General features: G+C 39.2%; 1 protein-coding gene and 1 long non-coding RNA gene across 5 annotated transcripts in view; one reads left to right on the top strand and one right to left on the bottom strand.

Moving 5' to 3' along the window:
* Positions 1 to 1,887: 1,887 nt before the first annotated feature.
* The window catches only part of DCP1A (decapping mRNA 1A), a 36,663-nt gene continuing 11,337 nt past the window's right edge, over positions 1,888 to 27,213 (top strand). The window contains exons 1-6 of one of the 4 annotated variants that reach the window (XR_009963188.1): positions 1,888 to 2,108; positions 3,136 to 3,176; positions 4,764 to 4,891; positions 13,053 to 13,119; positions 19,022 to 19,160; positions 23,602 to 23,721. Coding sequence is in view for 3 of the 4 variants with exons in the window: in XM_062610670.1 (XP_062466654.1) it covers positions 1,974 to 2,108; positions 3,136 to 3,176; positions 4,764 to 4,891; positions 13,053 to 13,119; positions 19,022 to 19,160; positions 23,602 to 23,721 (630 nt within the window). In the remaining variant the exon portion in view is untranslated. Of the gene's footprint in view, positions 2,109 to 3,135; positions 3,177 to 4,497; positions 4,572 to 4,763; positions 4,892 to 13,052; positions 13,120 to 19,021; positions 19,161 to 23,601; positions 23,722 to 27,213 lie in introns of those variants that run through there. The other 3 variants (XM_062610670.1, XM_062610672.1, XM_062610671.1) reach the window with 3 other exon arrangements.
* LOC134159591 (uncharacterized) overlaps positions 20,487 to 27,213 on the bottom strand; it is a 28,311-nt gene continuing 21,584 nt past the window's right edge. Inside the window, exons 2-4 of the long non-coding RNA XR_009963192.1 lie at positions 26,793 to 26,893; positions 25,042 to 25,098; positions 20,487 to 20,719 (exon numbers count right to left, since the gene is read on the bottom strand). This is a non-coding gene — a long non-coding RNA (uncharacterized LOC134159591). The remainder of the gene's footprint in view (positions 20,720 to 25,041; positions 25,099 to 26,792; positions 26,894 to 27,213) is intronic.

Below are 27,213 nucleotides of genomic sequence, written 5' to 3'. Positions count from 1 at the left end.
TAAATATTTTTTACATCATTTATAACTGTCATTGTCCTTGATGGAAACAATTTTATGTAGTTTACTAACAGAACTAATGAAACCTCAAATTTTGTGGGGCCCTCCTGCGGTAAAACCCTTAGAAGGGGATGGAAGATCAATGAAGCTCTAAGACATTCTGTATGATTTTTATATTTACTTATATTTTTTACTGATGGGAGGTCTTGGAATTTGAGGTGAGTAACTGGGATGAGGCACACAGGGGTTTTGTGTCCAGATTATATATTTTCTTCTTTTTTTGAGAAATGCCTTTTTATTTTCTAGCAGAACTTTCTGACATTGGAACAGACAAATTAATGTTCTCTCCAAAAAGCTTAACTTTATATTGGAATTCGCTATTTCCACTGCTTGTCATGAAGACTTTTTATGGAACCACACAGCTGCTGCTGGATTCTTACTTATAGCTTGTGAATTATATGTCTGCCATTGTGGGAGAGAATTATATTGTAAAGATGTATTAAAATAAGAAGTATGTCTACCTGCAGTGGAGAAGAACATGACCTGTCCACACAGCTTAGTGGAAATTCTTCACATTCTCAGAAGGGTCAGAATCTTGCCACAAACTGGGTTTTGTTTAGAAATTTACAATCCTGTTTTTTTTTCTGTCAGATTACACAGAATGCCACAGAGGTACTTGAACCTCAAGGGTCTGTCTTGGAAGTCATTCATGTCTTAGCCCTAATAAGTGCTCTACATTTTCCTGCTCCTAAAATCCACTAATGATAATTAAAAAAATTAAAAAATAAAATAAAAATGGGGCAACAAAGCACAGTGCACTGCATGTTACCTTGTTCTTGTTCCAGGAAACTTAAACATGTACTGCATAGAACAGTTGATGTTTACTATACCTGAGAAAATTGTTAGTATAAAAGTATATATTACAAATATATACCATATTTATATACTAAAATATACTATGCCTTTAAAAACATTGAAAATTCCATATCTCATGTAGCCTGTAAACTACTCAGATACCAGATATTGATGAACACGTGAACAAACAGCAACACATCCACAGTACTGAAAGATAATTCCTCAGGCCTGTGACCCAGCTCATTGCACTTCCTATGCTAGCCTGGAGTAAACTCAAAAGCCCTTCTGTTACTAATGTCAGTATATAACTAAGTACTTCTCACAGTATAAATAATACACAGATCTTAATCAGTTCAGTTGAAACAAATAAGCTATTTCCCTTTGTAGCATGTCCAGATGTAGAGAGACAACTGAGATTTTAACTGGAAATCTCATAAACCATGCTCAAAGGGCCAAGTACCAGGAACAGAGCTGGATAAGGTGGCTGATAGGATCCTTTCTTCGACAAAGGACATGAAGTCCTTTCCTCGCAGTACTGCATGAGCTGTGCCTGAGCAACTATCTTTTGATGGAGCTACAGCCAGCTTAAGTTGTGAGGAAGCGGCAGGGAGGGAGTGCAGCTCTCGTTTGGCAAGGTATGGCAATGGTGTGTGAGCGCCTGGTGGCATGGGAGCGTGGAGGCCATCGCTCAGCTGTGCCAGCTGCCATGGAGGAGCCTGGCCAAACCCGCAGCTGGTGGAGGCCCGGTCCAGGCAGGAACACACCACAGCCTGGCTGCCACGCATCTGGCTGAACCCCGAGAAGCAGCAGGCCCGGGGCTGCCTCGGGCACAGCCGCTGCCCAAGCCCCACGGCCAAGGGAGCTGAGAGCTGGGGAAGACGAAACCCACGGACCCGATGAAACGACTCCGGGTCCCGAGGGGGCTGGAAAAGCTCCCCTCCTGCGAACTGGGAGGACCGGCAGCCGGCAGCCGGCAGCGGCGAAACCCTGGGGAGGGCTGGTGCGCCGGCGGAACGACAGGTACAGGGCTCGGCGTTCCGGCCGGCGGCGGGGACGGGTGCACCGCTGACGCCACGTGGCTGCTTCTTGGCCTGCGCCGCGAGTGGTTGCTGGGAGCTAAGATGGAGTCGGTAAGCAGAGTGGAGCAGGAGATGAGTCTGGCGGCCCTGCAGCAGCACGACCCCTACATCACCAGCATCGCTGACGTGACCGGGCAGGTAGCGCTCTACAGCTTCAGCCCGAAGGCCAACGAGTGGGTAAGTCCGGAGAAGTGAGCCCGGCTCTTTCAACGCCCGGGTCGGACCGGGTGGTGGCGGCGCAGCCCCAGGCAGGGCATTCGCTGCCGTGGCCGGGGTTCCGGTCGCCTGTGCTGTCGCTCCAGCAGCCGCCCAGACCGGGGCCTGCTCGCGACCAGAGGGAGGTTTGGGATTTGGGTGCCTGTTCCCCGCCTGGGTGTCGGCCCCTAAGGGCGCCTGTCCCGCGGAGAGAGAGCCGGTGCCTGCACGTCGTTCATCGCCTCTAGGTAGCTGTGACTGAAACAGCAGCGAGGCTGGAGGGTTCTTTCTGCTCTTGGATGCCGTTGCTGCGTTTACTTTTTGTTGTCTTTTAATTGTAATGTGTTGTTGTTGCTTATGTGTGTTGAACAGACCCCTAATTTAGGAGTTAGATTTGAGAGGTGTTAGTGTTTGTCATAGCATTAAAATGCAGTTTTTGCTTGGGTACCAGTTTTATCATAAAACTATAAAAATGAAAATATGTGGAACTTCACATTGCCATGTGCAGCACTGGGGCTGCACACAGCTTTTGGTGTTTGCAGGTCACAAGCACATGGCAAAGGTTGCCGTGAAAACAGAAATATGAAAGAGCTATAGTCCATAGTTGTTTTGTTGTTGGCTCTGCTGTCATTGCTGTTGTGGAAGACTACCTGTCTAATATTTTTAGACGAATGGACTGTGGTCCATATTTAAAATAAGTAGTTGCGAGAAAGGTGTTCAGCTGTGACCCATGAGGCTCAGCATAAGGAGGGCTGTAAACTACTGTATATCCCACCATCAGGTTGAAAGCATGAGCAAAATCTTCTGGAAAATTGATTTAATTTCCTACCTTACTAATTAAAAACAAGTAGTCTCCAAAAGTAAGAGATCGTATTTTCAGTCTTACGATGTCAAACCTTATGGAAATAGAATGATATTGTAAATCTTGGTAGTTAAAATGCTATACAAAAGTTTTATGTAACTGTGTGAACAAGCATATGCCTTAAATACAATTGCTGTATTTTTTTAGGAGAAAACCAACATAGAAGGGACCTTGTTTGTGTACAAAAGGTAAAGATGCTTTGTTGTTGGTCGATTGGGATTTTTTGGGAGAGGGTGGGGTGGCTCTCTTCCATAAGAAAATAAACCCCAGGTGGCTTCATGTGTGGCATTCATCGTGGATTTACTGCATCCAGTAAACTCACAATTACTCATTTGTCTAGCTGTTAATGTCTGTATACTCACTTGAAAAAGAATAAACTCTGCATATAAGTGAATAATTGACAAGAGCACTTAAAAATGCTGCTGAAACATCATAAAACTTGATGAACACTGCATACGTAGCCACACAAAAACCTAGTTCATTTTGTTAATGCAGGAGCAGTTGTTAATGTATTGAGTTAAATGTTGAGTCTTTTTTTGTCTCCTAAAATCCATAAAATTGATTGTGAAAGCAATACAGATGGCATTTTAAATAATCTGTCCTAACTTGCTGTCAGAATGTGAAAGAAACTTTTGTAAATGAACAAAGTTGTCTAAAGGCTGGAGATCTGCTAGTGTATAGGTTGGGGGTGATTCCTTGATTTCCTCATCAAAACCAGGGAAGAAACTTCCAGTTATATAGGATAGAGAAAATGGGTACAAGGGGAGAACCAGCACATAAAACCAACCACTGATTTAAGCTTTAGATTACGGGCAAATAAAAAAATCTAACAAAGAAATCTTACTGTTGAATGTGAGACACATAAATAATGCAGACCTGACACAGACTGCCACAGGCTAGGTCATTGCAGTATTCTATAATGGCACTGTGAAGGGATACAAGCAACCAGTTCCTGTCTACTTTACTTTAGCTCCAAGCGGGAAAATGTGTAGTGTAAGAAAGCCAACCAAACTAAAACAAAACAAACAGACAAAAAGGGCAAAACGTTTCCCTGTGACTGATTATTTTAAACAAGTTCTGTTATGCACATTAAAAGACTGACTCGTGATGGTAAGAATTGGTTGCTCCATCCATAGATTTCGCTGCTGGCCATTCGGTAAAGGTGGCTGTATTGTTACAGAAATCTTAATATTTACTGGCTAATTATGTCTGGGTTTTACCGTCTCTTCACCGTGCTGCTCTTGATTATATCAATGCTTGCAGGCACAATTGTGTGTGTTGACAAGACATTCATGTGGCAAGAGAAAACGGCTCTAAAACTGACTTGAACTTACAGTGCTTTCTTAATGTTTTGTTTTACCACCTGGTGTCTAGCAAAAATGTAGATAATAAAAAGTGTTTCACTAAGCAATTCTAAAATGCCTCAAAACTATCTCATGTGAAGTATCGAACACACTTGCATTTTAATCCTGGACCTGCCCTAGTGGTTTGGTTTTTTTTTAATAGATTTTTTTTGAGGCATATCTGTGATTCAGCAGTTTAGCAGTGTAGAACTGTAATGTTAATCCTAATCCTATTTTGAGGTAAGCATAATTTTAAATTGGAATGAGTCAGCATGCCAAGAAATGACATAGATGAAAAACTGAGCTTCAGGACTACTAAAGCTTCACCTAATAAAGAAGTAGGGATTTGAAAATTAATTCATAACTGCTTCAGAAAATAGTATACATTGATGAAGGTATTAATCTTTGGCTTTGTCTTAATTGAAACAATAGGTCAGCTTCTCCTTATCATGGCTTTACGATAGTGAATCGACTGAACATGCACAACCTGGTTGAACCAGTAAATAAAGATTTGGAGTTTCAGCTCCATGAACCTTTTCTTCTGTACAGAAATGCTAACTGTGAGTATAACTTTCTTTAATCCATATAAGCTTCATGTTCTGTTTTATAACCTAGACCATTTCTGATTACGGCAATGTCTGTTTCAAGGGTAACGTGATGGGGCAGGTTCCAGTGAGATGTCTGTTGATGTTCTAAGGGCTTTCTCTTTTGCAAGTTAAAAAATAAATATTAGTTGGTTGTTGCTTCAAGAAGTTGAGACAATTGCTCAGCTCTTAGTTGAAGATTTCTTTTTCCCCACTAGGTTTTGGACTTGGGAGATAGATGTCTATACAGAATTTCCTGGAGTCTAGACTCCAGCAAGTTTAGGTGTTGGGATAGTTGTTGTACAAATGAGTGGTAAAATAGTAGTCAGTGTCTTCTTGCTGCCTTTTGGAATCTAATAGTGTGTTGGGAACATCAGTCAAGCTTCAGAGTCCTAGTGCACTGTGTTCCAAGTAGGTTCATATGAAAAGTCCTGCTACTCCAAAGAGCTCAAAATATAAATTATGTAGCCCTTAGAGAAGGGAAGAGGAAGTATGTGTGTATATGAAATTCACAGTAGGTTAACTAGATAAATAAAAGGCACCCCACAGATTAGAGGGTCCTCCTGATACAAAGGTACCATTTCATGTTGTCTTTTCTAGGCAGAGTTCTTCAGACTAATTTGTTGCTCTCTCACGACACTTTCCTCTTACTCAGTTACTCGCAGAACATCCCTGTATGCTGTTTCAATACAGTACTTTTCAACACCATGTCTTCTTCCTGTCACAATATGCCCTTGAATTAGACAGAAACACTGCTTTGGCGATGCTTGAGTGTAGCGAAAAGAACAGTCAAATGTTAATCCTTTCCTGTGTGCCCCTTGGAAAGCCTCTAGGGTCTGTAAGTAGTAGTATGGATTCTGTTATGGTGACAAAGAACAGCATAAGGTAGGTGGTCTCCTCTGTTTGATAATCTTGTCAGTCCTGCTTCTGTACATGTCATTGAGAGGAAAAAGTCAAAACTTCTCAGGAATTTGAGAAGCCTGGATGATTAGGGAAGTAAATGATTGAAAAATCGTGGCAGTCAGGTGAAGTTCCCAATGACTGGAAAAAGGGAAATATAACCCCCATTTTCAAGAAGGGGAAAATGGATGACCCGGGGAATTACAGACCAGTCAGTCTCACCTCTGTGCCTGGCAAAATCTCGGAGCAGATTCTCCTGGAAGGCATGCTAAGGCACATGAAAAACAACAAGGTGCTCGGTGACAGCCAGCATGGCTTCACTAAGGGGAAATCCTGCCTGACCAATTTGGTGGCCTTCTATGATGGGGCTACAGAACTGATGGACAGGGGTAGAGCAGTTGATGTCATCTACCTGGACTTGTGCAAAGTGTTCAACACTGTCCCACACAACATCCTTGTCTCTAAATTGGAGAGACATCAATTTGATGGATGGACCACTCGGTGAATAAGGAACTGGCTGGATGGCCGCACACAAAGAGTTCTCAATGGCTCAATGAACGGCTGGAGACCAGTAACAAGTGGTGTCCTTCAAGGATCGGTGTTGGGACCGGTCTTGTTCAACATCTTTGTCGCTGACATGGACAGTGGGATTGAGTGCGCCCTCAGCAAGTTTGCCGATGACACCAAGCTGTGTGGTTCGGTTGATACCCTGGAGGGAAGGAATGCCATCCAGAGGGACCTTGACACGCTTGTGAGGTGGGCTGATGCCAACCTCATGAAGTTTAACCATGCCAAGTGCAGGGTCCTACACCTGGGTCAGAGCAATGCCAGGCACAGCTACAGGTTGGGCAGAGAAGAGATTCAGAGCAGCCCTGCGGAGAAGGACTTGGGGGTGTTGGTTGATGAGAAAATGAACATGAGCCGGCTTCAGTGTGCGCTTGCAGCCCAGAAAGCCAACCGTATCCTGGGCTGCATCAAAAGGAGCATGACCAGCAGGTTGAAGGAGGTGATCCTTCCCCTCTACTCTGCTCTTGTGAGACCTCACCTGGAGTATTGTGTGCAGTTCTGGTGTCCTCAACATAAAAAGGACATGGAACTGTTGGAACAAGTCCAGAGGAGGGCCACGAGGATGATCAGGGGACTGGAGCACCTCCTGTATGAAGACAGGCTGAGAAAGTTGGGGCTGTTCAGCCTAGAGAAGAGAAGGCTGTGGGGAGACCTCATAGCAGCCTTCCAGTATCTGAAGGGGGCTCGGGGGGCCCATAGGGATGCTACAGTCCCTCCCTTCATTAGGGACCGTAGTGACAGGACAAGGGGTAACAGGTTAAAACTTAAACAAGGGAAGTTTAGATTGGATATAAGAAGGAAATTCTTTCCTGTTAGGGTGGTGAGGCACTGGAATGGGTTGCCCAGGGAGGTTGTGAATGTTCCATCCCTGGCAGTGCTCAAGACCAGGTTGGACGAAGCCTTGGGTGATATGGTTTAGTGTGAGGTGTCCTTGCCTATGGCAGGGGGGTTGGAACTTGATGATCTTAAGGTCCTTTCCAACCCTAACTATTCTGTCATTCTATGATTCTGTTTCCTTAGCTTACAGATGGGGAATGGTTCAGACTATCTGATTAAAAACCTAAAATAGTGTTTATTAATATTTCTCTTTGGCAGAGTCAAATATTTAGGTTGTAACAGGATCAGTGGCAAATCTGGGTTTACACTTCCAGAAAGCATGGTAGAATTAGTGGAAGATGATCAAAGCAAAATTATGCCACCACATACACAGGGAAGGTTCCATGTTAACAATCTTTATAACCTAATATGATACTACTGTTTTATAAAAACTTTGCTCTGGGATTCTGTCTTGGCTTAAGATAGTAAGGGTGAGGTTATATTTATCTGTTATATTTACCATATATATTATCTTGTATATCTTTTATATATATATATATATATATATATATATTATTATATGTTATATTTACCAGATTGGACCTCTGGCATTTCTGTCTTGAATAGCATGAGATCTGTTCTGAGTATATCATGTAACATACTCCAGTCTGTGCAGAGCTTCTGACAAGGTATGTGAGGAACTTTGCAAGCAGTATATAAACATTATTTTTGCATGGCAGGGGGCTATAAGAATGAATAGCCTTTCATGCCAGATCATAATATTTTTGTAGGATTTATAATTCTTTTATAGTTTTATTTGTTCAAATACTTATTTTTAATATGCAGTAGAATCTTTGGTTTGCATATCGGAACAAACTTTCGTTAAGCTGTAGACATGAGATCCTTTATCCCTCTGTTTTTGCAAAGTGGGATATGAAGGAGTCTCATGGGTGTTCTGGAAGGAGAATAGACCAAGTGATACAATGGCTTTCTTAAGTCTTTGTTGTGTTCACTCAGTGGAATGGAAGACATTTGGGTCTATTTGTTACTCATTGTTCTCGGTAGATGTTGGATACATAGAGGTGTTTTTCCCACCTTTTCAGTATTTTAACCATTAATGGGGAAATATTCCTTAAATCCAGATTTTTTTAATTTTATTTTTTTCCTCAAAAATCATTCTGGCTACATAATATGGTTCAAGCCCCAAAAGAATACCTAACCCCAAGTCTTTGAGAAAGGCTGTATCTACTTTAAAAGTTGCATATAATGCTGCCTGAAAACTTAGGCCATTTACTCAGTATTCATTACATCAGATCTTAAAGCACATGGTCTGGGGTGTGACTGAGAAGCTCTGAGACATTATACCAGTTACAGTGGTAAATAGGAAAATTGTTAGAAAGAACTGAAGAAAGCAAGTATCTCTAAATGTTAACAAATAAATTGCCAAAGTAAAAAGAAATTGTTTTGCTTAATGTAACGTTTTTTTTCTGACTTAGAGTTCATCTTAAAAGGTAGATTTTATATTTTCTTTAGATTATACTTCATACTTAATGTGCTGTTTATTATTCCCTAATCTGGAATGTGTGTTGCTGGATCCCTGTGGTCCTTGTATAACTTTCCCTCTGGACACATGAACATTCTTTAGAATATTTATTCATGAAGCATTAAATCTTACTGGCCATTTTTTTAAATGAACCTAGGCTTATTCGCTTTTGTCTGTGTTCTATGAAGTCCACTAAACTCTGATTAAAGAAAAAAATATATACAGTTCTGCCAGTAATAATAGACCAGTCTGAAAGTTCAGACCTGTAATGTGAGAGTTTTGAGATGACAGTTGATAGTGTGATTAATAATAGCGGAAAATTAGTTGAAGTTTTAAGCAATGGTCAACTTACCTCTTAAAGTCTGCAAGAAGTATTCAGCTAAGTCTTTCTCACTTACAACTTTTCCGCTGTATCGGTAGTGTTGGTCTTGCTGAAAAGGCTTTTCAGTCCAAGGTAGTTCACATGCAGGGTCAGGCAGATTGATTTCCATGGTGCTGAAAAGACAGATGCCAAGTGTAGAACTTGGGTATTAAAATAAATGTCCCTTGTTTGGTGTGGGTTTTTTTTTTTGTTTTCTCTCACTTCTTATTCCTGTCCAAGGGTAAGAGTTAGTAAACCAAAAATAATGGGTTTTGGAAAGGTTTGTATGTTTAAGCTGTAAACTAGATTATAAAGTGTTGTCTCCTGGGCTTGTTGTATTAGTATTAATTACCCAAAGTTATATTCAGAATATCAAAAGCAAGAAGAGTTCCATAATGTCAATTAAAATTATTTGAAAAAGCTCCTGAGTGGTTTCAAACCAGGGCGTCTTTCCTGGTAAGGAAGGTCTCTCGTTATCATCTCTGTTCCCAGCTAGCAATGCATTAAGTATAGCATATCTCTGTGCTTGCTGAAGCTGAATGGCACTCCAGCGAATGTATTAACCCAGCGGTTCAGGCTGAGATAAGAAGGGAGCCTATTCTTGATACCTCTGCAGCAGAAGCAGCAATGAAAGCTGGAGGGGTAGGAACCATTGAAAGCTGTTAAGTTCTAAAAATACTTTGTTTGATCTGAAGGATGGCACTCTAACTGGAAGGGGATTTCCACTTTGGTTTGGTGTAGCAAAGTAGTAATCACTCTTTTTCACACTGTACTTCATCAGGTGGCATTTGTTAAAGGGTTCCTGGTCTTGCTTGCCACCTGCTGAATTACTCCAGTACAACTGCTTGTGGGACTGTGCTGTGAACACAGCCCTTAGATATTCAAAACAATAAGGGAGGGGCTGTTTTATTATTAATTCCAGTGATTTATAAATCTATTTGGCAGGCTAATATTTAAATTGAGGAAAATCTGAATAGTGAATGAAGACTCTCAGTGAAGAAGATACTAGAGCAGATTGACTGAGGAGAGGTGACATTTCAGCTAACCTTGCTGTTAGAAGAACCATGAGCTTTGAGAGAGATTGCTTTATATGCTTTTGTCTTAAACTCTGTTTGAAGTGTAAAATGATGCATATATCGTATGTGAATCATGTGTACACATGCTTTTCTTTATAGATGATTTCCTGTAGGATGGGTTTCAAATTGAGTCCTTTCTTTCTAGCGACAGCTTGAAAGGCTGTTATTTTTCCTCCCCTTCCAGTTGTTACTTTTCATTGACTAGCAACATCTAAATTGGAACTGTAAAATAAAACTTCTATCTCTTCTGCCAACTCTTCCAGCTAGTTAAGGTAACTTTTAAACATCATCTTTTTGAACGAGATGAAGCCCTGTCTGCACAAATGGCTGAACTGCCTAAGGCAAAAGAGTGGTAGTGTCTGGAATTGCTGAAACTAGCAGTGCTGATTAGTCCCAACGTGTGGCCTGGTATTCTCTGACTACAGTTCCATGAACTTTTTTAACAGTTTTGTCTTACTGTGCTGCCCCCAGCTTCTTGTTTCTATTCTCTCTCTTGTGCTACCTGGCATGTTTGTGAACTAGAGGCACAAATAGTATCAAGGAACTACTCTGGACTAAAATGTATCCAGTTGACATGAGGGAGAGGGGTGAACTGGTATAGGATGAGTTAATGGCAAATTTGTGGGATGGTGACGCCGCTTTTTTCTGCTTAGTTAAAATGCAAACTGAGGTGAAAGTACAGCTTTGGGATGCAAATTCATTTTATATTCCCAAAAAGTGAGGCCCCCGCCTCACTGTTGCTTTTTGCTATCCCGACTCTTAATTCAGATCTGATGTCTGGTTAATATTGGTACAGTAAGCTGACTGCCTGTGGGAGCAATGGGAGCTTGGTGCTGAAGAGACCAAGACCTTCCTTTTGGTGTCACCCAGCTGTTAGGTTTGAGCAGGAGGACTTCCATAATGCTTTTGTTTTCTCAAAATCTCTGTTTTCCCATAGCAGTTTCAAACAAGTTTTAATGATTGACCTGGTCAAGCTTGGAGAGAAGTTAAGTGTTTTGTTCAGATAAATATTTGAGGGTTAGCGTTTCTAATAAAAATTGCATACATCAGAGAAGAGTGTAGATGAAGGTAACCGATGACTTCATTTTATAAAGTCTGATTTGTCTGTGGTATGGATTACTCATTACTTCATGTGTGTTTAAATGTATGTGAATCCAACTGAAAGATATTGATGATGATGATTACAAACTGCTTCTACTTGACTACTAAAGATGCTGCCCAGCATTCAGTGTAGAAAAACTCGATAAAAAATGTTGAACTAAAAAAAAAAAATGAGTCACATAATTTATTGGCTTTGTTGGATGAAACTCTTAGAAGAGCTGCAGTAGAAAGATATGCTATTAGACTTATTCAGCTGAAGATTTGCTGGGTGTAGTAGAAAGACCACATATATACATAAAAATTGGTAAGTACCAGCTCTCCTTTAAATAAGGATGTTCATAGCTAAAATTGCATGCATGCACAAAGTATGTCAGATACAGTAATGGAGTTGGGAGACACATACTTCTAGGGCAAGGGAGCTGAATTGATAATTCCTCTTTTAAAAAGAGGAAGGTAAACATTACAGCCTGTTGGACCGTATCTAAGTTAATGCTCAAGTTTACTTGTTCATAATCTGCTGTACATCTTTGTAGTACTCTTAATGTTTTGCCATGACTCCCTCTGATTGCTTGCCAGTAATACAAAGTGGAAAAAAGCCTGATAGTCTGTATACCAAACTGAGATTTTAATCTACTTCTGGTCTTGTGTAGGCCTGCTTCTGGCAGAATCGAGTGTGACTTTTATCATTTGTCCTATGAAGATATCACTATAGGTTCCTTATCTTCATTTCTTCAGCAAGTATGCTTTTGAAGAAGCTTTCTTCTCTTGGCAGTTTGTCTGATAATGAAGTCAGGGAAGGGAAAGAGCTTTTCTTCAGTGCTGTAGTATGCTACATGACTACAGAAGTAGCTCAAATTAGAAACATTTTCATGTTTCTAGCCAGTAGACAATTCAGTTGTATTGAACTGTAAATATTAATAAATATTTCATAAGCATTGGCTACATGTTTTTAATGCTTTTTTAATTGTTTCATCTTTTGTAAGAGAAAGTTCCTTAAATTGTGCTGTATTGATTTCTGTCTGTGACTTGAAAAGCTTTGTTGTCCGTTGCTTAAGCTGTAACCTGAAACAAACACCCAGATGAGTATAGCTGTTAATAAAAAAGTGAAGTAGAACTTCAGTTTGTCTTAGGATGTTGCTATAGAAATTAAGTATGGGCATGACTGTTTGAGGGTTTTGGTCCAACACGGTAAGCCTAGGATAACTGGAATGTCTAGGAAAAAAGTCTGATAAATTATTGCTGCCTTTGCCATGGCCTGAAATGATTTTGATTGAGATTTTTGACTATACAAGTACTTCTTTTACAAAAATAATTTGGAGAGGGAAACTACCAGAAAGCCTCTGTCTAAACTATCGTACTGTAATTCCAACTTTAACATTTTTGTTGACCTTCAAAAATTGATAAGTTTAAAAATGAGTGCTTAAAAATTAGAAAGGATATTCTTTAGCCTAGTTTAAATGGTGAAGTCAGTAATTCCGAACAGAAGGTCACAGAAGACATCTGATAGTTCAAACTTAATTTTTCTGTCACTTTTAGTTACAAACAGTATCAACATTTTGTAGTTCTTGCATTTAAACTGGCTGAACTGGATTTGTGTTTGCACATGTGCTACTTCTGATTACTTTATAAATACTGGTCAGTCACACAGAATATTGAGTGGAAACTGATGGTAATTCATATGTTGCAGATCTAAGGGATTTCCTACTGATTTTATTAATTATTTTTTTTCTTAAACCTCTGTCTTACATTTGTACTTTTTTTTTTATCTTCAAGTGTCAATTTACAGTATCTGGTTTTACAACAAGAATGACTGTCATCGAATAGCAAAACTCATGGCTAAGTAAGTACTGTGGTCTTATTCTGTAATTCTTTTATGCAATACAGAAAAAAGTGAACCTAGTGAACATGTTTGGGTTTTTTTTCTCATTCCTGAACTAGTATGGTGGTAACAGGGTTTTTAGTAATCAAAATACTGGGTTTCTGATTAAAATCTACAGCCTTAGAAGTTTTAGTTCAGGGGTAAAAAAAATCAGTTTAAGCCTTAGTTTGCATTCTCCAATGAAAGGAAGTGTGAACACTATTTTATTTTGGATGGGGATGCTGGCAAAAGATCACTCTGCAGAAAGTGTAATCAAATGATGGGCAGTGTTTTTTTAGTTTTGTGGTTTATTTGGTGATGGGCTTGTTTTTGTTTAATTTGTGGGGTGTTTTGATTTTAAGGGTTAGTTACTATTTCTGACACAAGTGAAGGGTTGGAGAATAGTGGGAGAAGTAGGTGGACTCTTACAGAGTTAAAGCAATGTTGGGAGAATAAGGAAAACTATGAAATAATAGTTTTCCTGCTGCTAATTTCTGGATTGTTTGATTTTAATTTTTTTTTCACTGTCCTTCACCTCTGGAGATAAAGTTGGTTTGTGAAGCTGCTGTGTCACTTGCTCTTATTTTGTAGTTTCAGGGGCTCCTAGAGATGTCGTGCAGCAGGAAAATTTCTGAAATGGTCTCAATTTAAAGAAACTTTAAAAGACTGTGTTTGCAGTAACTTGGGTTTGTTAGCTTGAAGCTGTTGTTGCCGCAGCAGTGTAGGTAGCGTATCTTTACTGTAGATGGTTGCACAGCTGGAGGGCTTAAGCCTGGAGGACAGCAGAGGTCAAAGGAGGGTGGAACTGGTTGAGTTGATGATGATGATGATAAAGTCTTTGAAATGCTGTGACTGAAGGCTGTTCTTGCACCTTTCTGCTCGTTCAGAGGAGCTGCCTTGCAGATTAAGCCAAGATGTTTTACTAATACAAATGGATGAGAATTAACTTCAACAAATCTTCAGTGTCCTTACAAAAGGAAGGAGCTTGAATTGTTTGATAAAGTAGTTACACTAGGAAAAAGATGCAAAACTGCAAATGTACTACGTAGGATATCTTGTCATTCCTTGTTCTCTCCTGTGCTTTTCTTCATAATTTTTCCTGAACTTTCCTTTTCACTTTCCTGAACTTTTTTTTCTATTGCATGACTTAATCAGCGTGTTGTGTCTTGCAAGTTGAGACATCCTGAAGACAGACAAAACTTGAAAGCAGGCCAACGCTTTGACTAGTTTCCATATACTTAAGCAGAATTTCTTGTTCTGGGATTTTTGCTTTGGGTTGTTTTTTCCTCACAGAAGCCATGTAAGGCAACATAAATTATGGATTTTGATATTTGATATAAAATTCTTTTTCTAAATTCTTTTTTTCTTTTATCCTTATAAGCCTATACAGTTCCTGTTTCCCACTTCTTCCTCCTCCCCTCCCAGCTGCGTTTAACTTCTTGCTCTTATTTGGCTTTTCCAAATACTGGGATTGATTTTAAGGGTTAATTGAAAACAATTGTGTGAAACTGACTTTTGGAAATTGTTACCAAAACAAAGAAAATGTCTGTTGTCTCTCCTTTTGTATAAGCAGAGCATCAGATAGCCATGCCTTTTTTCTTTTAATGCGTCTTTTAAGACAACTATTAATGTTTGAAGTGGGAGAAAAAGCTGAACTCTTTGAACTCTACCATGTTCTTATTATGTCGTGTACAACTACAGTGCAGATGGAAGTGTCATATGGCAAAACTTGAGTTCATTTGCTATTAAACCTAGTCCCTATAGCATGAATCATGGGCTCGAGACGCTTCAGGAATCTTTAGAAGTGTAGCAGGTAACAGATCAGTCTAGCCATGGCACAGCAGTCCATAAAGCACATCTCACCTTTTTGCTGGATTCTCTAATATTCTGAAAATAACTGTAACCCAGCAGGGTCATTTAAAGTCAGTCTGGGAATAATCTAAGCCTTTTTGTCATCTCCTTTGCAAGCTACTGTAACCTGCGTTTCCTTGGGTTCCTGATACCTGTGTTGCAGCTTTATTGACACAGAGAGGCAGAAGTGCCAAAAGTAGTGTTACTGCTTCACTCCCGTTGATGGTGTAGATATTCGTATGCTGTTGTGACTGTAGCATCTCAGCCCCCTAGAAAGTTTGAGATTACAAATTACCTTGGATGGTTAAAAAGCTGAAATGCATTTTTCAAATGTTAGAACTTTTTATGCTAGGTGTTAGAATGACTGTGGATTACAAGTATCTTTGAAACTGAAATTGGAGCTAATGTATCAAGCAGACTTTGGGGAACATGCATTGAGCTTTGTCACTTCAAACTTATGCAAGTGGATCTAGAGAAATCAAAAGCGTACATTGGATATTGACCAAATATAGACTGTTAAATTTTATTGAGCTGGCTAGGACCTCACTTTAGTATGATTTTTAGTCTTTGCTGCTATTAACTTGGTCAAAAGAGATATTAAGTGACTTTAGCTAGTGTAAGTGCTAGTAATAAGTCTTTCATTATCTGAGCACTTTTTTCATAAAGTTGTCATCATTATTGGATCACCAAATGTCTCAATAATTCTATTTCTTTTTTCCTTTAAAGTTGTGTATTGATTCGGGGGTAACAAAAGTTTTGGTAGAGGCTATTTCTGTACTTGGAAAGGTATTTAGAGTAAGTCTATTTCCTTATATTTGTTGAAAGAGCGCTGTAGAATGAAATCACACTTCATTTGGTACCATACATGTTATAGCTTCTGAGTATTTAATGGTTCATATTGGAGAAAATGAAATGAAGACATTCTAGTTGCACACTACTGTAGGATGGAAAAGCTGCACTTTTGAGGCTGCTGTTAGAAACTTGCTGAAAAGTGGATTGATACAATTTTGCTGACATCAGTTTCCACAAACATCAAGCTTTTCCTCCCCCAAGATGTGTAGAGGCAGTCAGAAGAAAGGTAAAAATGCTGATGCTTTTGTTGCTTCTCTGTGCGAGGGAGGCTGAAATTGCAGGAATTATTTCATCCTGGGATGAAAGATGTGTTTCAGAAAACTTAAAATATACTCTTAATAGAATAAAATGGAATCTTAGAGAAGAAAAGCTTCATTTCAGCACATGGTAGCAGGCTGCATCAGGCTTAATTCAGTATGTTTTGAAATAAATATTTACATTGTCTTCCAAGAGCATTAATTTTGTTCCATAATTTTGTCTTAGGTGGAAAAATGGTTTTTCGCCCTGTTGTTTAGGTGGGGGTTTTATTACTAATAGGAAAGAGTACTGCCTTTATTGTACCTCTGAGCTTCAAAAACACAACCATATAAGGCTTCGAGGAGATTTGTACCCTTTTTCCTGCAGCTTAACTTGTCCTTATTGTGCCAGACTGAGTTAACAAGATTGCAGACCATCCGTTTATATTTTGGTGGCTTATCTTTCAAAAGAAAAGTAAGTTAATGTTCGTAGGCTTTGCAATCACAGACTTCCGTTCTCACATTCTCTCTCTTTCTCCTGCTCTGCCTACCCCACTCTCTTCAGTGAGGTTGTGCCAGGTATATTTTCAATGCTGTAACTTCATATATTCTTACACAAATGGTTACAGCAGTGACTGTATCCCTGGAGGAATGCGTGCCTCTTCCACTGCCCGATATAATGGAAGGAAACAGCAGGCCTTGCTTAAAAAAGATGTAATCCTGGATTGTGTAGAGAGCATGCTCAGTGTACAGATTTGCATTAGTTGACTTTTTCCCCAGCAAAGGTTTTCGATTTACAGAACTTTTTTCTTAAAAAAAAAAAAAATCTAGAATTTTCTGAAATTAAAAACTATAATGGGAGTCATTAAACTCCTGACTTCAAAAGGAATTAAGTTGGGTCAAGGTGATTGAGGGATGAGCATTCTGGATGCAGTAGGACAGAAACTAGGGTTTTCAGATCTTTGTGAAACTATTGCATTCTGATGTGTAAATTCATAGTGGGGTTTATAGGTTAGTTTACAGGCTTGTTTTACTGTGTTTCAAGAGTCAGACCCAAACTGGCTTCTGAGATACAGGCAGCAAGCTAAAAGTGGGACAGTATTGCAGGGAGTTTTGGGGGTTTAGTGTTACACATTTACCCCATCACCACCATCTGACTGTAACCTGCACAAGACAGAAGATGAAGAGCTATTAGACACTTTATCTGCATGAGAGGATAATCTGTTCTTAAAAAAAGAATTTTACTTTTAACTGGGGTACTTATTTTCCTCATACAGTTATGCCAACACTTAAAACCTCAGTAAAGTATTCTGGTATTCTCTTACCTTGCTCTTTCTCACACCTAGTTTTGGAGTTGAGTTTAGACAGGTCCTAAGTCAGGGCTGTATGATGGCGTGGGGTGCTGGAACAAAATGTTCTCTCAGGGTGTCACCATAGAAACATTTGTAGTGTTGAGCTGCTTCATCCAAACGAGCACATACTGCAGTTCGTAGAAATTGTCAAGACAGTGTAGATTGGCCTGCCTATTCTGAGTAACCATTTGCAGGTGAATGCTTGCTTACAGACAGAAAAAGCTGTGCTAATAATGAGAAGCTGGTTAAATAAGCACCTGGTATGATTTAAAATTTTCAAAGTAATTTTGAAGATGGGTTGAATTATTAGAAGCCGAATCCAGCCCTTCTTCAAATAAACACAGCTGAACTGTAGTGATGTGAAGAGGTTTGGTTGCTAGAAAACTGAAAAGAAACTTCCAAAACTTTTTTTTTTTCCCCAGAAATGGCAACATAGAGGTACATATAAATATCTAATCTCAGTCTCCCAAATCTACAGTTTGTCCTGAATCTGAACTGACCCAAAGAAACTGGAGGCTGGAATGATTGGCACTTTCTGTGATTGTTATGATGGCACCTTTTGGCTCCCCCATCAGCCATTAGTTCCACAGCTTGAGAAGTCTGAAGTGCCACGCCAGCTCCAGAGCTCTGCCCTGTTTACAGTGCTTGTTTTTTCTTAACATATTTCATTAATGCAGGCTTAAAAAAAGAAGGGATTACAGGCTGGTGTGTGTTTATTTCAAGAGGATAAGCTTTAGTGCATTGCACAACTGTGTATATCTTGTGAATTGCGAATGGATTAGGAGTAGAAGTATATGCTGCCTTTACTTTTATTAGGGAAATGTACCAGGTATACATCTTCTTGCATGTCTTAACCATCTTTTAAATTGAAGGGGTTTGATACTTGAGGCAGGTAGGGGTGGAGTAGAAATCGTGAATGAACTGTAGGCACCAAAGGCCAGAGGAAAGGATGTGTTGTAGACCTGCAGGTGATTTGAATGACAACAGTTAAAGAAGAAAATGGTTTGTTGTTCTTCCCGGAGCCTTAAGTGTGGTAGTAAGGGTTAACTTGGTTTAAGCCTCATTGCTGGCTGGCTCCAGAGACATCTGGTGTGAGCCAGCTCTCTTCTTTACCACTGTCTTTGTGGTGTTGTATAATGGTAGGCCTTGTCCTGAATCAGAACTGTGTTGTAATTGATTTTGTTGAATAACATGGCTTGACTTGGCTAAATATGGAAAAAATCATGTTGAGAAGTAAGTCTGTGGTATAATACATGTGCTCTTTGTATATTGTATGCTTGGATGTCCACATATTTTATTGTGAAAATGTCTAAACATGACAGTTTCACAGTAGTATTTACTGTAGGCAAACTCTCGTGAGAGACAGACCCATACTGTCTGCATTGGAGATAAATCGTACAGACCATTTGATGACTTGTATAAACGCTGTAGCAAATGAAAACCTGCGTAACTTTGGACATCTATGTGTTAGACTTTTATTCAGGCAGAACAAAATGTGTTAATAAGCTGGAAGTGCATTTTTCTTTACTGCTTTTTGCAAGATGTTAGTTCAAGATAAAATTCTGAAATTATGTTTCTTCTTTGCTGCTACAGAGTGGTACAACAAGAAGCTCAGAGATCACAACAAGTTTCCCAGGACAGAAAAAGTCCTACCAGAACCAATGGCTGCAATGAAAACAAGCCCATTGACATCCTGGAAATGCTTAGTAAAGCCAAGGATGAATATGAACGAGTAAGGAAATGTCTTATTCCCCCGCTTTTCTTTCTTTTCCCCTAACCTTACAAACAACTAAAACCACTACTTCTGCTTCTGAATAAGAGGTTTAGGACATCATATGCAGTGCACTGTAGTAGTGTTCCCTGTGATTTCGTGAGAGCGAAATGATAGAGAATAAATCTCTCTTGTCCTATGAAACACACTCTTATGCAAGATTGCAAAGTAATGCACCTTATCTCTAATTTAATGACCCCTGAATTGCCCCCTTTTTTGGGGGTGGAGGAGAAATACAGTTTTAAAAATGGATACCTGGAGATGCAGACAGAACAAAATGCTTCTTGAAAACAGCTGTGTGGACTGCTTCATGTCAGTACTCATCTACTGTCTTGTTTTGTGAGTTTGTTGTCAAAGAAAACGAAAGATTAGGTATCTGTGACACTGCAGATGTTCAGTACCACTGACCGCCTCTGCTTTTGTCAGCCACTATAAGAAACATTTAAAATAAGGAATTTCAAGATGACAACATGGGTTTTCATTTTTTCCTGCATACTGAATGTCACTGGAGGAGATCCGCTGTGATTCATGCCATAATGGAGAGTATTCGTTGAGCTGCACCCTAAAATGTTTTGGCAAGTTGAATAATATAACAGAAGCCCAGAAACTTTGTGAACTGTCCCCTGCCTGTGACACAAGCACTGATGTAGAATGACTTAGAGAGAAGGGATGGTATGGGGAAAAATTCATGTTTTAAAACAGCGTGGGACTTGTATGAATTATTAAGCCTATCTGGAAACTAGTTTTTAACATTATCAGCTGTGTTTTGTTTAGGGAGCAGGTATTCTCTGCTCTTGTTTCAGTAGCCTTCTTTTAAGATGGATGTCTTGTTCCCTCCTTCAAGTACACTATCCTAGGAAAGAGTCTCTGATTTCAGGCAAGATAGGTTGAATGTCCATCATGTGATCCAAATTTTTTTTCTGGGAATAGAAAAAACAATTGTAGCCAACAGTGTGTCTCTCTTTTTAGTCTCAAAAGACATCTTCTAGTATTGGAAATCAGAGATTCATTCATTCAGTGTATTTGTAGACTCTGGTAAGCATATTTTTAATAGCTGTACATGAGGTATAATAGTACTGTTCTGCTGTCCTTCTGTTCCCCAGTTGACTGCTTCTCTCCTCTGTGTCTGCTATTTTAATGAATTAATTGACTTCAGAAGGATGAGTCTGGTATCTTTAGCTAGTGCTAAACTCACAGATTTACGTAATGGAGAGTATTAGTTCTCTTAAGAAAGAGCTACTGTGCGTAGTCTTGAGGACCAAATTCATACATCCAGGCAATATGAGGGAGGAAAAAAGGAAACAAGGATTCTGAACATGCCTTTCCCTGAGTATAATAATACAAGAATGTGCAATAGCAAAATAATGTATGAGTATGACGTTGCAGAACTGTGGTGTGGGGTTTGGTGTCTGTTCTGGTGGGCAAGAGTTGGCACATGAGTGTAGTGCTTGATTCCTTACAGAAGTCTCTTGTGCAGCAGAGTTCCTTTGAGTACTTGAGGTTTGAGTCTTTGTAGGATTCTAGATTGTCAAAGGAGAAAAGAAGAAATGTGTGGATTAAGCTTTGCATGAACCAATTTTAATTTGTCACTTTCTGATGTAGGTTGAGGGCAGGTAAATGTGACAAACCATACAATGTGTGTGACCTGAGCTAGATAGTAGCTTCTGAAAATCGATGTGTGTTTTAAATGCTTTAAATACAAAATAAAAAACAAACAAAAAACAAAACCAAATGGTTTTGATTCTCTGAGCGTCAGTGCTGTTCAGGGAGATATTGTCTTTGTACAAAGGCCAGCATTGTGGAAGGAGCAGCTTTTGTAAGGGCACGAGGAAACATCAAAACCTGAATGACTCATCTTTGTGTTGTATCAACTGTGATAGGTTTGAAATAGTTGGAGGCTTTTCCACACCACAGGAACTCCTTGTTTTGGTAGTGCCCTCTTAGGCTGTGGTGAAGCCTTCCTCCCTCTTTGTCCTTGTAGTATTGGATAACACGTTTCCAACAGATGGCTCTTAAAAAGGACTTGAGCTATTCCTGCTTCTCCTCTCCCAGATCTGAGGTCTTTTCCATGTGAGAGCACTGAAAAGCTTTTGCTAGAAATATAGCATGTCTGAATCTCACTACACAAATACAGATAAACAGGCAATGGTATACAGATTTTGTGGTGTAATACAGTAGGGAAATCTGCAGGGCATGGACTACAGCAGAGCTGCTGTATAACTGGGGGGTTTGTGTCTTGGTCTTCATTTGTTGGTGGGTGTGTTTGTTTCTTGATGCTTTAGAACATTAGTGAAACTAGAATAATTACTTAATTTTCTTTTTGTGTAAACTGAATCTGTTCCAACGTAATCCCATGGCCTATGACTGTAGTTATGTAGAAGTTGCCAGATAAACAGAATTGCATGATGTTGGTCATATTTCAAATAAACTTCTTTGGAGGAATGTTCTGTTGATCACCTCAACTTTAGCAACAAACTTCTGGCACGGTAATTTTGGAATTCCTTGTAGCCAGAGTATGTCAGTGTTAACTTAAGTAACCAACTTGCTTTGAAGATGGCTTTGAGAGACCTTTCCTGTCTTGATTTTTTTATTACTATTTTACAGCAGTCAGTAATTATGCATGAATTTGTATTTAGGAGTAGAAAGTATTTATCTGCCTGGTACATTCCAGATGGATCATACAGTAATCCTTGTGTGCAGCCCACATGTGATTGGCAGACTGTCGGCATGAGAAAGGGGCACAGAGAGTGAAAGAGATTTATGAAGGTCTGAGTGATTTAATCTAGGGTTCCAAAACAGCTTAATCCTTCAAGTACTCACTACATCAAGTCCATATGTGAAAATGAATGAATTCTGAGATTTACTTTTTTTTTTTTTTTTTAAAGAGGTGAATGGATGCTTTTTATAGTGCAGTGTTTTGTGAATGTGTTTCAGAATGAGCACAGAAACATACTGCAGCGCCTCCTCTAGTGAAAAGAAAACTATGCTTGTTTCTTGGGAGGTTTTTTGTTTTTGTGTGTGTGTGACCACAAGCCATCTGGCAGTTCAGGCACAAAAGGCTTTGACCTTCAGGTCAGTGACTAAAAGCCAGAAAGATGAAGTTGCTTCTCATCCCTGTCCCTGAATCACAGCACATAGTCTTGAATTTTGTATTTATTGTTTTCAATTAGAAACTGAAAACAAAAGAGTAATAAAGTCCAGTTTGGTTTTTAACTTGTTGGTAAAAGTTTAGTTCATATTTTGTTGCTGTAAGCAACCAGAGCAATCATGGTGTCTTATGCTAATGTTCAGCTGTATCAGGTGCGTAAGCTGTAATTTACCTATTGAAAGCTTGACAGTTCTACAGTTTGGGTGTTTTCACTGGTGACTGAAACTGTAGTACAATTTTTGTGCTTGTTTATGTGTATATTTATTAAAGATTAAAGTCAACTTGATCTGTAAACATAGTTTGTTACAATGTAGCTCCTGTCTGGCTTCACCTTGTTCACAGAAAACCAAATTAGCACTTTCTGAAAATGCATGTGCATGGTTAATTACAGCCTGTGGAATTAAGTTGGTGACAGGCTCTTTTCCCAACCACTCAGGATGATTTCTGAAAGGATTTTTTTTGTTAAGCTGTTTCTAGTTGGGGTTCTCGAATTAACGAAGTGTAGCAAACTTCCTCATTAGCAGCTACTGCAGATACAGGATGTAGAAAAGCCTGCCTTTTGTATATCATTTTCCTTCTTGGCCAAGGAAGTATGACACCAGTTGTCATTTTTTTTCATTTATAATATAAAGTAAAAGCTTTATGACAACATACTAAATGGTGGATGGCTTTCTATAATCTTTGTTTCCTAAAATTCATGAATTCTGCAGTGTCTTACAGACTATGTACAGAGTACTGATTTCTGTATTTCAAAGTGTCATGTGAACAGGATTGCAGTAGTGGGTAAATGTGGACTTAAAGTCATGAAGATAGGCTGAGAAAGTTGGGGCTGTTCAGCCTGGAGAAGAGAAGGCTGCGTGGAAACCTCATAGCAGCCTTCCAGTATCTGAAGGGGGCCTATAAGGATGTTGGGGAGGGACTCTTCATTAGGGACTGTAGTGACAGGACAAGGGGTAACGGGTTAAAACTTTAACAGGGAAAGTTCAGGTTGGATATAAGGAGGAAGTTTTTTACTGTGAGGGTGGTGAGGCACTGGAATGGGTTGCCCAAGGAAGTTGTGAATGCTCCGTCCCTGGTGGTGTTCAAGGCCAGGTTCGACAGAACCTTGGGTAACATGGTTTAGTGTGAGGTGTCCCTGCCCATGGCAGAGGGGGGTTGGAACTTAATGATTTTAAGGTCCTTTCAAACCCTAACTATTCTGTGATTCTATGTATTTGTGTTAATTCCCCCCCCCCTTTTTTTTTTAACCCACAGAATCAGAATAATGATTTAAGTATTGTATCAAGTTCTGGAATGCAACAAAATGCAAATCCTCCAAAGCCAGAAAGCACAGAGCCTTCAGAACAGAAAACATCAAAACAAGTGCAAGAGCAGGTAAGTGCCATCCAGCCATAAAAAAGGTGCTTTTTTAATATATATATATATTTTTTTTTAATTTATAAAAAATAAACTAATGTGTTTGGAGGCTGTTAGTATCCTGAATTCTGTCTTTTTGAGTTAGCATTTAAAAATATAAGGTTCTGTCCACATTACTGTGAATATCTGAGTTTATATGGGCTAACTTGGATGCTGGAAGACGTCAGTCCATGGTAATGTGCAGGATCACTTGCAGAGCCAGGAGACAAGAAAAAATTCTCTGCCACGTTATTGAACTGAACGTGGCATCAATTGCAATCTTTTACATGTGAACTTAAGCCCTGTTTTCTCACATCTGAGACATAAGATTTGTCTCTGTTGCCTTCAGAGCTGCTTTCAAAGCTGCAGTCCTGTTAACTTGAATCAACAGCGAATTGTTAACCAAGAAATAGCTTCAGTCATGGCAGCACCAAATTCTCATTGGTGTAACTGAAAGTGTGTTTATCTGTCTTCTCCCAGACTTCTGTAGCTTGCATTGAACCTTTGCTTGTATGAGTTTGGTAGTGGGATCAGTTGGCTTGGCTGATTCCTTCGCGCTTAGATTGTGGAAAAAGTGTGTGTTGTTTTGCTTTGGAGTTTGTTGTTTTGTTAGTGGCAGGGAAATAATGTTGTTTTTTTCCAATATTAAGAACTTTCTGACAGTATATTCCTTCCTCTGCAGGAAGGGAAATACTGTTTAAAAAAAAGAAATAAAAAAACTGAGTGTTGTTGGGGAGATATGTTGCTCAAATTGTAGTAATACGGTGTTGAGATTTGTTTCAGATAAGTGTTAGAGAAAACATGTTGAATTAGCATGTATCCAGATATCTACAAATTCTAAAGCTTGGTGTTACTACTGTAATTAAAGTTTAAACCACAGTAAAAATGCTAGTGAAAAAAAACTCTGCTTCAGGTAAATGTTGTTTATCAACCTTGGGAAACTTGCTGGAGTGTCAGTGATGACACTCAAGTTCAGTATCTGGCTCCATTTTCTAGGAAGCATTTCTGACCAAGGAAGCTGTAGCTTCATACACGACTTCTTAGAGATAAATGTAGGAAAAAAAACCTTATGCAATAACCAAATTTTCTGTAACATGCAAGTATCCTGGCCCTGCCTACAGTGACACCCAGTGGGCACAGGTAGGTCAGTAGTGGTTCTCAGGAAATACTCCTCTTCAGTAAGCTGCAAGGCCTGCCATAGTTTACTGTTGTTTCTGATGTAATAAACCACTGTGTCTGAAAAATGCCCTATGAAAATATGTGCAACCTCACATTTAGTATTGTAAACGAAATACTTACTTTGTGGTAGTAATAATTTCTAGCACAGTTTACGGTGAGGGTGTGGGCAGCAGGAATCTGTTTTAGGGAATGATGTGGTAACAGTTAACAGATGAAACTAAGGGGTGGGGAGTTTGCTGGGGGTTATTTGCTGTCACAGTCCCCTCTACCCCCACAGCAGCACCTCTGCTCTTGGATCAGTGTAAGTGAGAGACTGAGCCCCTGGCAGCCAGCTCAGCTTACTGCATGCCTGCTCTGGAGACCTGCAGCAGGGTCACCTGAGTCTTTGATTTAGAAGATGCTTTCTTTTGGGTCACTCCATGTAGACAGAAAGCAATCAGCTGAAGTGCCCCACCTGACAGCACATGAAGTTGCAGAACAGAAATCAAACAACTAGTAAAGGAAAAACTGGAAAGAGAAATTGCTCTCAAGTAGTTAAAAGGGAAATAGTAAATTTATAGAACAGGTAAAATGGAATATTTTTAGTTCTGTTGACCTAATTAAAATAATAGCTGCAGAGATATTGGTAAAATTTAATTGGTAACATAACTGATAAATTCTTTAAGCTAGTTAGCTGGGTTCAAATATATCGCAAATGTGTTTGATCTTAATCACATATTTAATAACATGAACAACTGGAGGACTACTGGAAAAACAGTAACAACTGTTACAGGACTACTGTAAACATACAGTTTTTCATCTAATTGAAACAAGTGACCAGTGAAATTAAATAATAGTATTTGTAGATAAGTACTGCGAGATTCTCAAACTCCTGCACTCAAAATGTCCCACTTGGCATGTTGAATGACTAACTTAATCTCATGCTAAAGATATCACAGATCTGGAAATAAAAAATTAGTGTCTCTTCTGTGATAATCTCAAGTTTGAACTTGGCAGTTCAAAATGAAAACTGGTTGTATCATGAGACATTTTTGTGCCAGCAATCAGCAAAACTGAAACAGAACATCATGAAGTGCCAGCTCTGACTGTTAATTTGTGTTTCAATGTATCTGAAATGATTTCTGGAGAAGCCCTCTGACTAGCACTCTGCTCCTATCAAATAAACTGATTGTGTTGCCTTTTTGCAGCCCTAGCTGAAAGGGTCTTCATAACACACTGAGCTGATAATACACTCAAAGTACACCTCAGCTAAAGATGGGGCAGGCAAAAGAAGTATTTTATACTTCAGGCTGGAAATTAACTTCATGTTTGAGACTGTATCCACATGAGGGGCTGGTCTGACTTGGATCAGAGCATGGTAGACATTTCTGTTTATTACTTGATTCCTGTAATTACTGGTAATAAAGGAAAGGTAGTTTTAGATTTTAGATTTTTAGAAAGATAGATTTATCATACTGAAGTGAAAAGCTGAGTATGAAATGAGATGGAATAGTGATTTTTCTCTTAATGGAATCTTTACAGTTGAAGGAGAGGTCTCCAGAACAGTAAGATCAGTGGAAAAAAGAGCAACATTCTAGGAAGAATCCTAACATCATTATCAAGGATTATAAACTACAGAATGTCTCAGCTGCAAAATGAAGTTGCCCTGACTTTAGGCTAGGTAAAAATGAGTAACAGCAATGACAGTATAGATTATTAACCTGGGCAGAAGTCAATGTGATTTCAAGCTCAAGGGTTTTTTTGTTAAGCTACTTGCATGCAACCTGTACTGCCATACCTTCACTGCTCTTATCTAGTAAAATTAGAGCTAGCATAGCAATGTCATGGTGCAGTAGTTGTCATTGTAAAACAGCATCTTTATTTAGACATACCATCAGAATGCCCTGGAATTGTGCTGCAGGCCATTCAGTCTACTGAACAGAATGTTGTATTTTAGTCCAGCTGTTTTATATAACTTCTGGTCCTGTGCAACCTTTTAAAAGAAGAAAAGGGAAAAATAAAGGGAAATTTTGAGATGAAGGGTGTTAATAGATGTTCTTTTTCTCTTTAGTGAAACACATTTTAAAATATTCTCAGCAAAATATTAAGAAGATAATATCCTTAAAATTAGATATTTTTTTTTAACTATGTCGGTGTAGGCTAGATGTATATTTTTGGGAGATACTGAAGGACTGTTAGATGTAACAATATGTATATATACACACTTTTCAAGGAGATACATATGCATGTGTTCAGGTTAATACACATTCTTTTACCTAGTGCCACATCTGTTGCCATGTTAATGAAAATGGT

Source organism: Pezoporus occidentalis, unplaced genomic scaffold (genome assembly GCF_034315485.1).
Source record: "Pezoporus occidentalis ecotype Australia unplaced genomic scaffold, CSIRO_AGI_Poc_V1 ctg149, whole genome shotgun sequence".
In the NCBI taxonomy this organism is placed as follows: Eukaryota; Metazoa; Chordata; class Aves; order Psittaciformes; family Psittacidae; genus Pezoporus; species Pezoporus occidentalis.
This window is presented reverse-complemented; position numbering and strand designations above follow the sequence as displayed.